General features: G+C 36.8%; 1 protein-coding gene across 4 annotated transcripts in view; it reads left to right on the top strand.

The window, feature by feature from the left end:
- Window positions 1–16,242, top strand: part of LOC106081010 (uncharacterized) — a 32,965-nt gene that overhangs the window by 10,612 nt on the left and 6,111 nt on the right. The window contains exons 2-4 of one of the 4 annotated variants that reach the window (XM_059364038.1): window positions 7,810–7,964; window positions 8,049–8,380; window positions 8,635–9,798. In XM_059364038.1, coding sequence (XP_059220021.1) covers window positions 7,810–7,964; window positions 8,049–8,230 — 337 coding nt within the window. In that variant the 3' untranslated portion in view covers window positions 8,231–8,380; window positions 8,635–9,798. Of the gene's footprint in view, window positions 1–7,809; window positions 8,384–8,634; window positions 9,801–16,242 lie in introns of those variants that run through there. The other 3 variants (XM_059364036.1, XM_059364037.1, XM_013242681.2) reach the window with 3 other exon arrangements.

Genomic DNA, 16,242 nt, shown 5'->3' with positions numbered 1-16,242 from the left:
GGGGAAGGGGTGATGCCCTAAATACATGGTCCTACATTGGGATATCAAATCCATATTCCACTCCCAAATACCTTTATTTGAGCCCCATATTGCGATGGTCAGTAAAACATTGCTGTTTGTGGGGTATTTTGAGAAAAGGGGTACACCCCAGAAAATTGGTCCTGAAAGTGAGTATCAATCCAATACCTTTCATTTAAGTCGGTAAATATTCCCGATTTAGGGGTGTTTTGGGGAGTAGCTTGGTCCCCCAACACTAAGCCCTGAAAATATATCAGCAACTTGCTCTATTCTCATATTACTATATATCATTTATTTGAACCCCATATTGCCATTGGCCTCAAAATTTGATATCAAATTCGTTTTCTAATCTCAAATACCATTCATTTAAATCCCTTATTGCAAAAGCCACAAATATATCCCGTTTGGGCTATGGGCCCCAAAAAAAACTATGAATATGGAGCTCCACTGTCTTGAAGACCCAAATTGTCTTGGAGAGCAAATACGTCCTGTTTGGGGGTTGTTATGGTGGTGGGATGTCCCCTAGACAGTTGGTCCCGAATGTTGATATCAGATTCGTGGTCTACTCCCAAATACCTTTCATTTAAGCCCCATTTCCTATAGTCGGCAAACATGAGGGGTTTGGGGGGTGTTTTGGACCACTCACTGACTTGGCTTTGAAAATATATATAGATTTGGTAGGTTTTGGAGGTGGGGCGCCCCCTCCCCTAGGTACCCCATCCGAAATTTGGATACCAAAAATTTGTTTGGAGCAAACAAAATTTCGCTTAAATCGCACCACCCGTCCCTGGGATATGGCGTTTGTGAAAATTAGGGTAAGGGGGAGGTTCCCCCCCTTACCCCTTCAGGTATCAAAAATAAGGTACAACATTTTTTCATTTTCATTATGCAAAGTACTCCAAAGTACCAAAGTACTCCAAAGATTTATGAACTTTGCTATTTTTCTTTGCCTGTTTTTCGAAATTTCTTCATTCACGTTTTAAGCCTTTATGTAATAAAACAACACGCATGACACGAGTACAATAAAATTTTGCAATTTTTTTCCATGTCACAATTTCCTTCTTTTAACTAAGAATCCTTTAGATTTAAGATTAGTTTTGATAAAGAAAAAGGTAGTAGTAGTTAAAATAAACTGTTTTAATATGGTAATGAGTGGTCACGATTTGTTGTATGAGTACAACTAAAACAATCCTCGATTTGCTTGATACGTTGATATGTGCATGAAGTAGAATGTCACATTATTAAATAAATATTTAATAGTACTTGTCGTCGACTGTCTTCCAAATTCTAATGTTTAGCAATAATTTAGGAAGCTAAATTGTTTTGATTTGAATTTTTATGAGCATGTTGCATATTAATTTAAATTAACAGCTGTGATCTGTAGTAGTAATTAAATAAATGCCACAAATAAGAAACACCCAAGAGAAAAAGTCTGTCAATATAAGAGCTTTTGTAGCTCTGTTTCATCTCTCTCTCTCTCTCTGTATAGTAACCTAAAGAGAAAAGCCGAATAGAGTAACAACCCATACACTTAACGGGTAGGGTCACTTGCCCAACAACAAAAAACTATCCCAACCAACACCACCTTATTTCAGTGTTGTCAGATTAGGGGAAATTTCCCCAAACTGGGGATTTTTTCGTGATATGGGAAAAAATTTACTCATTTGGGGTACGGTGATTTCGATGGGGAATAGGTTAAATTGGGTGTTTTCTAGGGGAAATTTCGTCAGCATAGCTTCAAAATTATTTTTCTTGGGTATAAACATTTTCATTATGCTTAGTGCTAGCCATGGTTTATCAATTCGTGTTTACTTTTTGAAACACTATAAAAATTTCAGTGATAACATAGGTTAGGTTAGGTTTAAGTGGGAGTCTGCCATCAGACTCATTTAGACGTTTTCGTCCATTGTAATACCGCAGGAACAAAAGAAGGAAGATGCCTTCTAGTTCCTACCGTTGAATCATCCAGATCGCTTTAAAAAGCCCAATAACTTGAGAATTTTGACATCCGCTAAATCAGACAGGTTCACAAAGAAATGACTACCTAAAGTGGAACTCCTTTTGAGTGATAGCCACATAGTTTTAAAATGCTCACAGCCCACTCTTTGAGACCATATATCGTTCGTTGTCCTTCGGGCCTGGTCCTGAAAACTTAGCTTACATGTCGCTAGAGGCATACCCACAGATTCTAGTATCCCTGGAATGTGTAGGGTAGTTCCTGGTCTCGCAAGCTCGTCCGCTTTACCATTCACTGGGATATCTCTGTGGCCCGGCACCCAGAACAGGTGAATTTTGAACTGTTCAGCCATCTCGTTGAGAGGTATACGACAGGCGAGGACGATTTTTGTGTTCAGAAATACGTTCTCCAGGGATTTAATGGCTGCCTGGCTGTCTGAGAAGATATTTATTGGGTTGGCCAAAAAATAATTGCGGATTTTTTAAAAGAAAGTAAATGCATTTTTAATAAAACTTAGAATGAACTTTAATCAAATATACTTTTTTACACTTTTTTTCTAAAGCAAGCTAAAAGTAACAGCTGATAACTGACAGAAGAAAGAATGCAATTACAGAGGCACAAGCTGTGAAAAAATTTGTCAACGCCGATTATATGAAAAATCCGCAATTACTTTTTGGGCAACCATATGTCTATCGTCGTAATGACATTATATCTTAGCCATTCCACCATTTCCTTAATTGCAAGGATCTGCGCTTGATAATCGTCAAGGTAATGGATGGTCTTGGGACATGCTTTTGGACAAGATTTTTAAATAAAAAATCACACTATTGCCAAATTTAAATTTTTTTCTTCGAGTGTCGTTTATTATTATTGCTCCCATATACTTGGGTGTCAATATATTCGTTAAAAGAAATATGTTAAGCAATGCCTGCGAATATAAAACCATTCATACATACATTTTAAGTTTAATAGGGTATACCGATAAAACTGAAATAAAAAAAAAAAACAAATAAAAGTGGTTGGTGTATGTTGCGATCTTTGGTTCGCAATCTCCGATCATTGAGATCGTCTCGAAAGAGAAAAAAACAAATAAAGAGCATTAAATTTAAAAAGATGACATCATGCAAAATGTATGTCAAATCGCACCACTACACTCAGAGAAACAACAGAGAGTCTGCTGAAAAAAGGACAGCAAACAACAAACATTTACCACAGTTTTCAGTTGATAAAAAGTTTAAACTAGCTCAAAAATTTCACAATAATTCCAGTATTTGTATATATTGTTCTAATTTTCTACAATTTGACTGTATATCGTATTTCAAATAGCAACAGACAAAATATCTACAAAAATCATATTTATTCTATTAAACAAAATATGGACCCTAAAAATGGGCGAAAATGCATTTTGGCGTATAGAAAATGTTTTAATAATTGTTTTGAAATTCATAAATTTTGAGAATTTTTCTTAAGATCTTAAAAATGTTTAACTTTAAATCAGCAGTGTTTGCTGATATTAGTCAACTTATTTATCTGTATGTTTTTATTCAGGAAGTCGGAAGATCACTTTCTTGGCTTGTATGTAAAGTCATAAAACAAAGCATCCGTCGATGTCATCCTCTCTAGAGGTTCCAAAAGTTAATTCTGAAGATCACTTTATATCAAAGGGGTTTATAGGACCATTCAGACCATATTTGGCATAGATGAGGGTACTCATAACAAAATCGTACGTTCACAATTTTAATTAAATCGGATAATAATTACACTCTATAGGGGCTCAAAACATAAAATCAGGAGATGGTTTATATAGAAACTTACCACGCATTAAATTCAGCCAAATCGAATAATAATAATTACGACTTCTAGAGCACCAAAAATTCATATTCCAACAATCCCAACAGGATTCACGGAATAAGGTTAAGCCAAACGATTAGCCGACATACATTTTTTTTAAATATTTGGCAGTACCTGGCATTGAGAATGTCAACTTCTCTTTTAACATTTATTGTTTGCTTACGTTTTCTTCTATTTGATGACATTTTCAACCGCCAGATTTGACATGCTTAATGATTTTCTGGGGCCTATCGACTTTATGTGTTCGCAAGTGGCCTAACCTTTTATTAATAAATCCTGAGGTAATCTAGAGTCCGTAAACAATATAATCAGCTCAATACGACAAACATCGCTTAAACCCCGTTTACACTGCTCTTTAAATCCGGATTTAATGGCTCGATCATCTGTTTTCCCTTTATAAAATCAGATGACGAGAGCTGAAATCCGGATTTAATGAGCAATGTAACGGGGTTTTAGTTTGACAAAATTTTTAGTTTGACAGAATATACCAGTGTGAACTTGATAACACTTCGTAACTATATTTTCGATATAAGTACTCTTTAAATTAAATTTTTTTATTTTATTAAATATTATTAATTATTAATTAATTTTTCAATTAATTTATTTTTCCCGTTACAACCTAATATCAATTTATGATGAATGGTTTATCTGTCGCCTAAAATATACGAACACGTGTATGCGACCGCCAGCATGTATTTATATGAATATCTTCAACGTTAGTCATCAAATTTCTGGTTCATACCAAATTTATTTAGATAAAGGCCGTCTCATAATAGATGGTCCAATTTCTCCGTGCTGCTTTTGAGCTTTTTTCGACGAGCTTCTTTGATAAGAATTCCGGCTTGAAAAAAAGTACGTCACGAATATATTTTTAGCTCAAGACACCACGAGCCACATATTTAAAATTTTAATCAAAACTGGCTGCGGGTGAAATGAAGTCTAATGGGTTGACAACAGTGTTTGTTTGTTGGCAAAGGCGCCAAACAAAAAAAATCTGTCACGAAACTTGCTTAAATACAGCTTATTAACACAATCATGTCCATATAGATTAGGAGAGTCTTGACAAATGATATCAATGCTATCGTTAGCACATATAGAGGGCAGAAAATTCAATTGTCCAACAACAAAATCCAGCTGTTCAATGAGGATGGGTTGAGGAATTTTAATGCTATTTGATAACAGAAGCTATCCCATTTCAATTTTAGCCGTATGAATATGAAACCGCTATTTGATCTTAATGAAAATATTTCCAAAGAAATATGTTTTAAAGTATTTGTCGTTATTTAATAGTCATACAAATGTCTTTGATGACAAATTGAAAACACCACAGAGGTGTCAACAGGTAATTTAAGGCTATAGAAAGAGCCACATGAATTATGCTTAAAATCATACATATCTACATATAAGGTTGGTTTTGTTTAAGCGTGAGACTTGTTTTAATTTTTATTTTTAACTTTTAACTTCTCTCTTCAGAGAATTTAATTTCTCTCAAAATTTGATAGCAAATGTCAAGCTTATAGGTGTCTTTAATTATATTTTTTTTTTCTTAAAGCAATCAGCTCTGCCAAAAAAAATTAAGAAAAAAACAATTAACTGCAAAATAAGTAAAAGCGTACTGAGTTCGGCCGGACCGAATCTTATATACCCTCCACCATGGATCGCATTTGTTGAGTTCTTTTCCCGGTATCTCTTTTTAGGCAAACATATGATAAAAGGAAAGAATTGCTATGATATTGAAGCTATATTATCAATTTATCGTCCAATTCGTATAATAACTGAACTGAATGTTGGAGACCATAGAGAAGTCGTTGTGTAAAATTTCAGGATAAATTCGAATAAAAATTGCGCCCTTAAGGGGCTCAAGAAGTTAAATAGGGAGATTGGTTTATTTGGAAGTTGTATCAGGCTATAGATCGATTCAGATCATAATTGACACGTATGTTGAAGTTCATGAGAGAAGTCGTTGTACAAAATTGCATCCAAATCGGATAATAATTGCGACCTTTAGATGATCGAGAAGTCAAAATCCCAGATCGGTTTATATGGCAGCTATATCAGGTTATGGACCAATTAAAAGCACATTTGGCACAGTTGTTGGAAGTCATAATAAAACACCTCATGCAAAATTTAAACCAACACAGACGGATGGACGGACGGACATGGCTAGATCGACTTAAAATTACATGACGATCAAAAATAAATATACTTTATGGGGTCGCAGAGAAATATTTCGATGAGTTACAAACAGAATGACGAAATTAGTACACCCCCATCCTATGGTGGAGGGTATAAAGAAAGAAAGACACACATATTGGAAGCTAAGACTGCCGAAATCCCATAGTTGTGCATTATGCCACAGTTGCCTTCATGGAAAAGAAAATATTAGATATTTGGACAAGTTGGGCCGGGCCGAATCAGACATACCCTCCACCATGGATCGTATTTGTCGAGTTCTTTGCGCGGTATCTCTTTTTAGCAAAGAAGGAATAATGGATAAAAATTGTTATGCTATTGGAGACATATCAATTTGTAGTCCTATTCGGACCATAAGTGAATTGAATGTTGAAGACCATAGTGAAGACATTAGGTAATATTTCAGTCCATTCGGATAAGAATTGCGCCTTGTAGAGGCTCAAGAAGCATAATCGGGAGATCGATTTATATGGGAGCTGTATCAGGCTATAGATCGATTAAAACCATATTGAACATGTATGTTGAAGGTTATGGGAAGGTTATGGGGTAGGGCAGCTATATCAGGTTATCGACCGAATTGAACCATACTTAGCGCAGTTGTTAGAAGTCATAACAAAAAACTTCACGCAAAATTTCAGCCAAATTAGTTGAGAATTGCGCCCTCTATTGGCTCAGGAAGTCAAGATCCAAGATCGGTTCACATGGCAGCTTATCAGGTTGTGAACCGATTTGAACCATACTTAGGACAGGTATTGAAAGTTATACCAAAACATCACGTGCAAATTTTCAGCCAAATCGGATAAGAATTGCGCCCTCTAGATGTTCAAGAAGTCAAGTTGCAAGATCGGTTTATATGGCAGCTATATCAAAACATGGACAGATTTGGCCCATTTACAATCCCAACCGACCTAATAAAAAGTATTTATGCAAAATTCATGAGAGGGCGTAATTCTCGTCCGATTTGACTTAAATTTTGCACATAGTGTTTTTGTATCACTTCCAACAACTGTGTTTAGTGTGATATACCGATCTTGGATCTTGACTTCTTGAGCCAATAGAGCGCGCAATTCTCATCTGATTTCGCTGAAATTTCGCATGAGGTGTTTTGTTATGACTTACAATAACAGTGCTAAGTATGGCGCAAATCGGTACATAAGCTGATATAGCTGCCATATAAACCGATCTGGGATCTTGAATTCTTGAGCCTCTAGAGGGCGCAATTCTCATCCGATTTGGAAGAAATTTTGTACAACAGCTTCTCTCATAACCTTTAACATAAGTTTCTAATATGGTCTGAATCGATCAATAGCTTGATACAGCTCCCATATAAACCGATCTCCCGATTTTGCTTCTTGAGCCCCTACAAGGTGCAATTCTCATCCGAATGAACTGATATATTCCACAATGACTTCTACAATGTTCAGCATTCATTTATGATCCGAATCGAACTATAACTTGATATAGCTCCAATGGCATAACAGTTCTTATTCAATATTCTTTGTTTGCCTAAAAAGAGATACTGCGCATAGAACTCGACAAATGCGATCCATGGTGGAGGGTATATAAGATTCGGCCCGGCCGAACTTAGCACGCTCTTACTTGTTTAATAAGTTGTCGTTTATTTTTAATCGTAACAAAATCGTTAAAAGATTTTTCACCCAGTGTGATTCCTTAACTTTAAGATAATGAGAAGTTTTCTTTATCTCTTCCTATTATGTATGTTGTTCTTTAACATAAATTCTAAAACTCTCTCTCACTCTCTCTCTCTCTTTGTTTTGCTTTCATTGCAGATTCTCCATTAATTTTGTCAATGAGATTTGCAATAATCCCGAATTTATCACATATCACTTCAAATGGATACTGGACGAACAGGTGATCGTGGAAAACTACAAGGACAATGGCAGTTGGATGGATCACATGGAGCAGGACTATGATGATTTAGATGGTGTGTTCATCAGAGATGCTGCGAATGACTTTAGTGTAGCTTCATATAACAATAATAATACAATTCTCAATTACTCTGTTTTAGGTTCGGTATTCGAATTAGAGTTTGCATTCCAAGATGGTGTAATCGATGTATACAAAATCTATGAGAATGCACCGAATCGGATTACCACTTATGAGACATATTTTGATATATCCGAAATTAAGGCTCTGCATGTGTGGGGTGATGTAAAGAAAATTTCCGAATTAACATTTAAATATGCGTAAGAAAATATAACGCACGCAGAGAAAAAGGCGTTTCGCATTTCTTTGGTAGTACACCACTCCAACCAGCAATCATCACCAACACCATCAGATTTGGAATGGAAATTTCTAAGTACTCCTCCTTCTCTACTCGTAGGAAACGGATATGAAAAAGTTAGTATGCACCAACTTCATATCATAGCCGTTAGTTTTCAGTAGTCTTCCTTTTTCTTTTCAATTTTATAAATCCACATTTTCCTCTCACTTATACATTCTCATACAAAAGTATACTCGTATTGCAATTAGAATTCATTTGATAATTTGTCAGTATTACAACAAATGCCTTTACTTATGATTGTTTTCTTTTACGTTTTGTTCTTGTCTTTCTTACGTTTGTTTTTGTCCTGTCCTCCTTGGATGATTTTTAGTTTGAGAATTGAAATCATGCTCCGCCTACCATGCACCCACCCACCGTCATCTGTCTTAAGTCCAAGCATCCAAGCTACAGCCAAATACATTTTGCACAATATTGCTCCATAAATGCATGAGTGGAACAAAGCATCGGCACATTTGTTTTCTCTCTCTCTCTCTCTTTCTCTTCATATTGCTGCTTTCTGAGCCAGAAAGAGAGAGAGGTTGTGTAATGCCACCACATGAGAATGACGCATGGTTTCATCAGAGCTTCGTTTCGATCGAGCTTGGTTAAATGCACAAACAAAAATTGTTGACATAATTTAAGCTTATTTATTGAATTTTTCTTTTATTATTTATTTCGAGCCAAAGACTAACTTTTAAAAATATATAGTTTTGCAAAAAAAAAAAACAAACAAACAAGAAAATAGTGAAAATCAAACAGTAAAAATGTATGAAATTTGCATGTAGGAACATTAATACCTTCCATTACGGATCGCAATTCTTTGAAAAATTCCTTTTAAAGCGAATTAAATTGGAGGTCATAACAAAAGTTCATAAGCTTCATTTATTTTTTTAAAATAAGAATAAAACTTGCGCTCTATTGGTGCTCAAAAAGTCAAATCGAAAGATTGCGGATTCGATTATGTAAGTGATACCCATGACATAATTACCAGGTAGTGTACTGTAAACAGCTGAGTGCAATTTTTTCTATCTGTTAACGAGTTTTGGTTGTGTGTGCGTGTTATAGTTAAGAACCATAACACACACAAACAACGAAAAATGGCGCCAACTAGTAACAAACACAAAATCAGAGTTGCACTAATCACTGATTTTGACAGATAGTGCACTCAACATTTTGTTGTTGGGCAACTGCCACTACCTGTAACTTATTATATCTTGAGTGATACCATGAAAGTTGGTAGTCAGAACAGAAATCCACACCCAAAAAACCTTAAAGAACTTTGGCACATGTAGTCAAAATCATGAAAGAACCCATCCTGCAAAACCAACCAAAAAAGGAAAAAAAGTCTTGAAAACATTTTTAGTGTATTTTTGGAAATGTTTTCAGTATATGGCAGTAGTTTGATGTTTTCTATATTAAAAACTAGTTAATTTTCTGGGTTCCTTGTTTTTATTGCAGAACATATATTTTTTAATTTATTCAATATTAATAAAAATGCATTTTAATTCCTATGTTGAAGCTTTTTTATGTATATAAAATTATTTATTTAATTATAACGCTTATTTTTTATTTAATTTAGTGTTAGAAATTGAAACTATTTTGTATTAATAAAAATTATTTATTATGACTATAAGGATGTTTTATTTTTTTAGGCCTCGAACTTTATTTATTTAAAAACAACATCTTTTCAATGCATTAAAAAGTTATTTAATTCTAATTTTGTTAAATGAATATAATTTGTAATGATCAAAAATGTTTACACCACATTGGGTATGCATAGAGATGGATGATGGGTAAATACCCAAAAGGTATTTACCCGGTAAATTGGGTAAATACCCGTCTATTTACCCATTTATATCCAAAAGCTGGGTATTTATAATTTTGCAGATATCTTGGGTAGAATAACATTTTCCAAACAATTTTTGATGATTTCGTTTTCTTTGTATATAAACCTGACCTTCTGATCTCATAAAATCGGATTTTAGCTATATATAGCCGCTATCGATCTCCATTCGTACAGTCTTAAGGCAATAAAATGGTCATTTTTCATCCGATTTCGATAAAATTCGGCACAGTGAGTTCTGGTAGACCACCTTTCCATTTATGTAAAGTGATCAGATCCGACTTTATTTGGATATAGCTGCCCTAAAGACCGACCAGCCGATCTCCCGATATAGGGTTTTGAGGCCATAAAAGATCCATTTATTACCCGAATTCGATAAAATTTTACAAAATCTGTTCTAGTAGACACCTACACATTTCTATCAAATGTGTAGACACCATTTCTGTCAAATGTGGACCAGAGCGGACCATATTTGGATATAGCTGCCATATAGACCGATCTCCTGATATAGTGTAATGAGCCTATTAGAGGAGCCTTTTTTTATCCTATTTCGATGAAATTTGGCACAGGGAGTTATGGTAGACCCCTTCCCATTTCTGTGAAGTGCGGTTTACATCGGATTTTATTTGGATATAGCTGCCCCATAGACCGATCGCCCGATCTCCCGATATAGGGTATAAAAGATCAATTTATTACCCAAATTCGATGAAATTTGACACAGTGTGTTCTGGTAGACACCTACCCATTTCTGTCAAATGTGGTCCAGAGCGGGCCATATTTGTATATAGTTGCCATATAGACCGATCTCCCGATATAGAGTATTGAGCTCATAAAAGGAGTATTTTTCATCAGATTTTGATGAAATTTGAAACAGTGCGTTTTGGTACCTTTCTACACCGTTTTGTTGAAAATCGTCGGTCTATATAGCGGCTTTAAATAACTAAAATTCGATTTCATGAGATCAGAAGGTCATATACAAAGAATGCAAAATCATCAAAAATTTTTTGGAAAATGTTTTTATAACCAAGATATCTGCAAAATTATAAATACCCAAAAAGGCATTTATTGGGAATTTACACAATAAATATCCAAGCGTTGGGTATTTACCCGGTAGATACTCATCTCTACCCATGCGGCTTCTGTAGGTTTCTCGTGAATGGAGAATCCTTGGCCATTAGCTTCCAAGGTCTTAACATATCCTTCCAATGGGTCTATCTCTCTGTTTTCTAGGTGTACAAACAAATGCACTCTCATATTAACGAATGCTGTCTGCTGTCTCGATTACATAAATCTTCTCTTCGGCCGTCTTCATCATTGCCTTCTTAAATATATGTTAGATTAAGTTGAATAGATGGTGCGGATAGTAATCCGCCCTATACCACATATACCTAAGCCAGTAATCGGCTTTTTGTGCGCTCTAAAAAGTAACATCGAAAAAGCAAATTTATGTTAAGAATTCTGTGCTGCCGTTAGCCGCGTAGTGACATAGGAAATGCTCCAACGTCTCATCATCTTCCCCACATGCCATATACATGCTATCACTTGCCGCACCGAAGTTGCATAAGTGAGCTCGTAGTCCCATATGTCCCGTTATGATACCAAAAGCTTTACTAACCGCCTGCTTGCTTCCTTTCAGTAAAATCGTGGTCTTCTCAAAATCGGGATCTTCCCATAGTATTCTGTAATCTTCCGGATCTCCGCCTGGAGAACCGTATTATGATCAGACAGCCCATAATTAAATGTATGTGGTTTTAATTTTTCCAATATGCCTCTGAGAAATATTTCATAAAATCTCAAAAGTTGGGAATGACTCAAAAAAAGATTTAGTGAATCAATGCTTAAGGTAATTGTTCTGCTTTTTACCCATAAACTATTTAATATTCTGGCCATCATCAATCAGAGAAATTCACAAAAATTTCCAATGACGTAAAATATTTAATGATGCCATGCGAATGACGTTCCCAGCAATCAATGTCTTTATCAAATAGCTTGATCATCATAGAAATGATTAAAATAGGCTAACCGCAAATTTGGAGAAAAGTTTTAGAGACACTTCAAGAAGGATCACAAAACAAGGGTGCGAATGTTTACATCCGCTAAATCAGACAGGTTCTCAAAGAAATAAAAACCTAAAGTGGAACTCCATCTGACTGATAGTGTGGGACACACACCATACAGAAGGTGTTCTATAGTCTCTTTTTCTTCGATGTCCTCACAGCTTCTGCAAAAGTCGTCGCTGGCAACCTTCTGTCTGTCAGCATGTTTTCCAATGGCTGAGACGTCTGTTTGAGCCAATGACAACAAAGCAGTAGACCTCTTCAAGTCTAGATTAGGCTGTCTGAGAAGATATTTATGCCAATCGTCGTAATGACATTATATCTTAGCCATTCCATCACTTCCTTAATTGCAAGGATCTCCGCTTAATACACATTGCAGTGGTCGGGTAACCTTTTCGATATGACCAGTTCTAGATCTTTTAAGTACACCCCAAAGCCCACTTGGTCGTTTAGTTTGAAAACATCCGTATAGAAGTCTATGTAAGTTATGTTACCAAGGATATCGTAGTTCCAATCGGTTCTATCAGGAACAATGTTGGATTTTCATAAAAAGCAACCATTAAGTAGAGTGGACCCCCAGACACCTAGTCCCGGAAGTGAATATAAGATTCGTACTCTACTTCCAAATACCTTTCATTAGAGTCCCATATAGTCATGGTCGGTAAATATGCCCGATTTGAGGGATGTTCCCCTTACACTTGGGCCCACAATTGGCATCAAATTCGTTTTCTACTCTTTAAAACCTTTCATTTGAGCCCCATATTGTCATTACTGGTCTATATGTACATTTGACGGGCTTAGTGGGCATAGGGCGGCTCCCTGACAACCCACCCCAAATTGGGGTACCACATTTTAGGTACTGCAAACAAAATTTTGACTTTTATGTTCTATAAGAATGCAAATAAAATTTCGATTGAATCACTCCAACTATCTCCGAGATCTTTCGTTTTTAAAAATAGGGGTGGGGGATTCCATCTTCGGAAATCCAAAATTGAAGTAACCCTATTTTCACCACAAGTCCATACACCATCTCTGAAAATTTCAGAAAATTTCATTGAAACTGTTTTCGTAAAATAATTTGAGGAAATTTAAAGAAATCTTATCAACAATTTTTTTATTAAAAAAAAAAAAAATAAAAAATAAAAATTTTATAGAAAATTTCGTCAAAATTGGATAGTAAAATATCTCGAAATATTTTCATAGAAAATGTTTCAAAAGTTGAATTCCTTAGAAATCTATTTCGAAGTTAGATTTTTCCGGGGAATTTGATCAAAATATGATTTTCGAAGAAAACTCGATTAAAATTTTAACTGCAAAGACATTTGATTTTTTGAAGAATTTCGTCGAAATTAGATTTTTATGAAAATCGGAAACCACTTCCCTTCCTTCCAGGTTTCCTATCATCGCCTCGATTATACCGCGATGGTATGAACTGCTTCCATCCTCAATCCATTCTCCCATCGCTTTGAGTCTCATAGCCGCAGTGGCTGCCTCAAACTTAATCTGTATGTCAATGGCTCGGATATCTAGAAAACTCTCTAGTGCAATAGTGGGCGTGTTCCTCATCGCTCCGCCTATGCCAAGATAACATGTTCTCTAAACCTGTTGTATGGTCCTTACGTTGCACTTTTTTTCCATAGCAGTCCACCAAACTTCTGAGGCGTAAGTTAGTATTGGTCTAGTCACCTTCCCGTAGAGCCAGTGGACTATCCTCGGATTCAGGCCCCATTTCGAGCCTACGGCCCCTCTTCATAGTGCCCAACATCTGTGAGCCTTCTCAGTACGCTCCTGAATGAGACACTTCCAATTCAGTTTCCTGTCCAAGATCACACCTAAGTATTTGACCTTGTCAGATATCGAAATCGTCTTACTGTGGAAACGTGGTGCGTTTAACTGGCCCACCTTCGTCTTCTTCGTGAACAGGCATATTTCAGTCTTCTCTGAGTTAACATTGAGACCTCTGGGTATAGCCCAGTTATATGCCATATGCAAGACCCTTTCGACCCTTCTGCGTAGCAGACGGGTTCAAATCGCTCCTCAGTCAGAATCTGTAATAGGTCATTTATGGTGGTCACCCATAGGAGTGGCGATAAAATAACCCCCTGCGACGTGCCTTGTGCCACTTTCTCCCTTATAAAGGGTGATTTTTTTGAGGTTAGGATTTTCATGCATTAGTATTTGACAGATCACGTGGGATTTCAGACATGGTGTCAAAGAGAAAGATGCTCAGTATGCTTTGACATTTCATCATGAATAGACTTACTAACGAGCAACGCTTGCAAATCATTGAATTTTATTACCAAAATCAGTGTTCGGTTCGAAATGTGTTCAAATTTTGACAAATTTTGTTCAGCGATGAGGCTCATTTCTGGTTGAATGGCTACGTAAATAAGCAAAATTGCCGCATTTGGAGTGAAGAGCAACCAGAAGCCGTTCAAGAACTGCCCATGCATCCCGAAAAATGCACTGTTTGGTGTGGTTTGTACGCTGGTGGAATCATTGGACCGTATTTTTTCAAAGATGCTGTTGGACGCAACGTTACGGTGAATGAACACATTTCGAACCGAACACTGATTTTGGTAATAAAATTCAATGATTTGCAAGCGTTGCTCGTTAGTAAGTCTATTCATGATGAAATGTCAAAGCATACTGAGCATATTTCTCTTTGACACCATGTCTGAAATCCCACGTGATCTGTCAAATACCAATGCATGAAAATCCTAACCTCAAAAAAATCACCCTATATTTATGTCATAGGACACACAATTTATCCACTTATTCCTTAGCCAATGGTTTATCCAGTCTCTAAGGACAGGCTCCACCCGGTACTGGTCTAACGATTGGATCAGTGTGTCGGTCCGCACATTGTTAAAAGGGCCCTCAATGTCAATGCATACCGCCAGGATGTACGTTTTGGCATCGAAGGATTCTTCTATTTTATGCACAATCTCGTGCAGGGCAGTCTCCACCGAACTTCCCTTGACATTTGCATACTATTTGTATTTGAGCAGTTCGCTGGATGTCCTACTCTATATCACAATACGTTCCATGGTTTTGAGTAGAATAGACGTAAGGCTTATGGGTCTGCAGGCCTTTGGTGTCGCATAACTTACCTTGCCCCCTGCCAGGCTTTCGGAGTATATGCAAGTCCAAGGCACGCTGTGAGAATATTGGCCAGATGAGGCGCCAGATAGTCTACCTCTTTCTGTAGTAACGCCGGAAATATTCCATCAGGTCAGAATGACTTAAATGATTTGAAGCTCCTTAAGGAACCTTCGATCAACGTCATTATTCCAAGATTCCGGTGTCTCCGTGTGTCCCGTCGTATCCTGCGGAAAATGGGTTTTCATCAAAAGCCTCAACATGTCCTCCGTTGTCTCTGCTCTCACTCCCATTTCGCCTACTAAAGTTTCAGTTTGGTTTTTTCTTGGCGGCGTCATTAACGCTATCGGCCTGTTCACAGAAAAGCTTCCAGGAGGCACGTTTTGCCGCTCTGGTAATCCTATTGCATTCCTTGAGCCGTGTGTAATACACATCGCAAGAAACTTTTTTTTGTTTTACGACGTGCTCCGTTAAAAAGTCTGCGGACCTCCCACTTTGCGAATCTCCCCGGCATCCAGGGTTTTTGTTGGGCTGATTTCCTTTCCTTTCCCAAAGAGGACAACGACCTTCGAAGGACCCCACCAGTGCAGTCGTAACAGGATTATCTTGCCCAAGTCTTCTCCTGAGTAGCGATCCGAATTTTGTCCAGTTGGTTTTCAACTTCTAGGCTTCGACAATCTAAATTATCTTGCCCAAGTCTTCTTCTGAGTAACCATCCGAATTTTGTCGAGTTGGTTTTCAACTTATTCCGGAAGCCTATCGGATTCGGCGTGGCCGTGGTATCCTTAACCTAATGTAGCGGTGGTCAGAGAAAGAGTGTTCCATGGAGACCCTTAAAGTCCTGAACCTCATTAAATGAATTTTCGAACATATCGTTACTTCTAATACCTCCTCCCTAATCCTATTAACAAAGGTAGCAGTGTTACCAATATTAAGT

This window comes from Stomoxys calcitrans, chromosome 2 (assembly GCF_963082655.1).
Source record: "Stomoxys calcitrans chromosome 2, idStoCalc2.1, whole genome shotgun sequence".
In the NCBI taxonomy this organism is placed as follows: Eukaryota; Metazoa; Arthropoda; class Insecta; order Diptera; family Muscidae; genus Stomoxys; species Stomoxys calcitrans.
The sequence above is the reverse complement of the archived record's forward strand: the minus strand, read 5'-3'. Positions and strand labels throughout refer to the sequence as shown.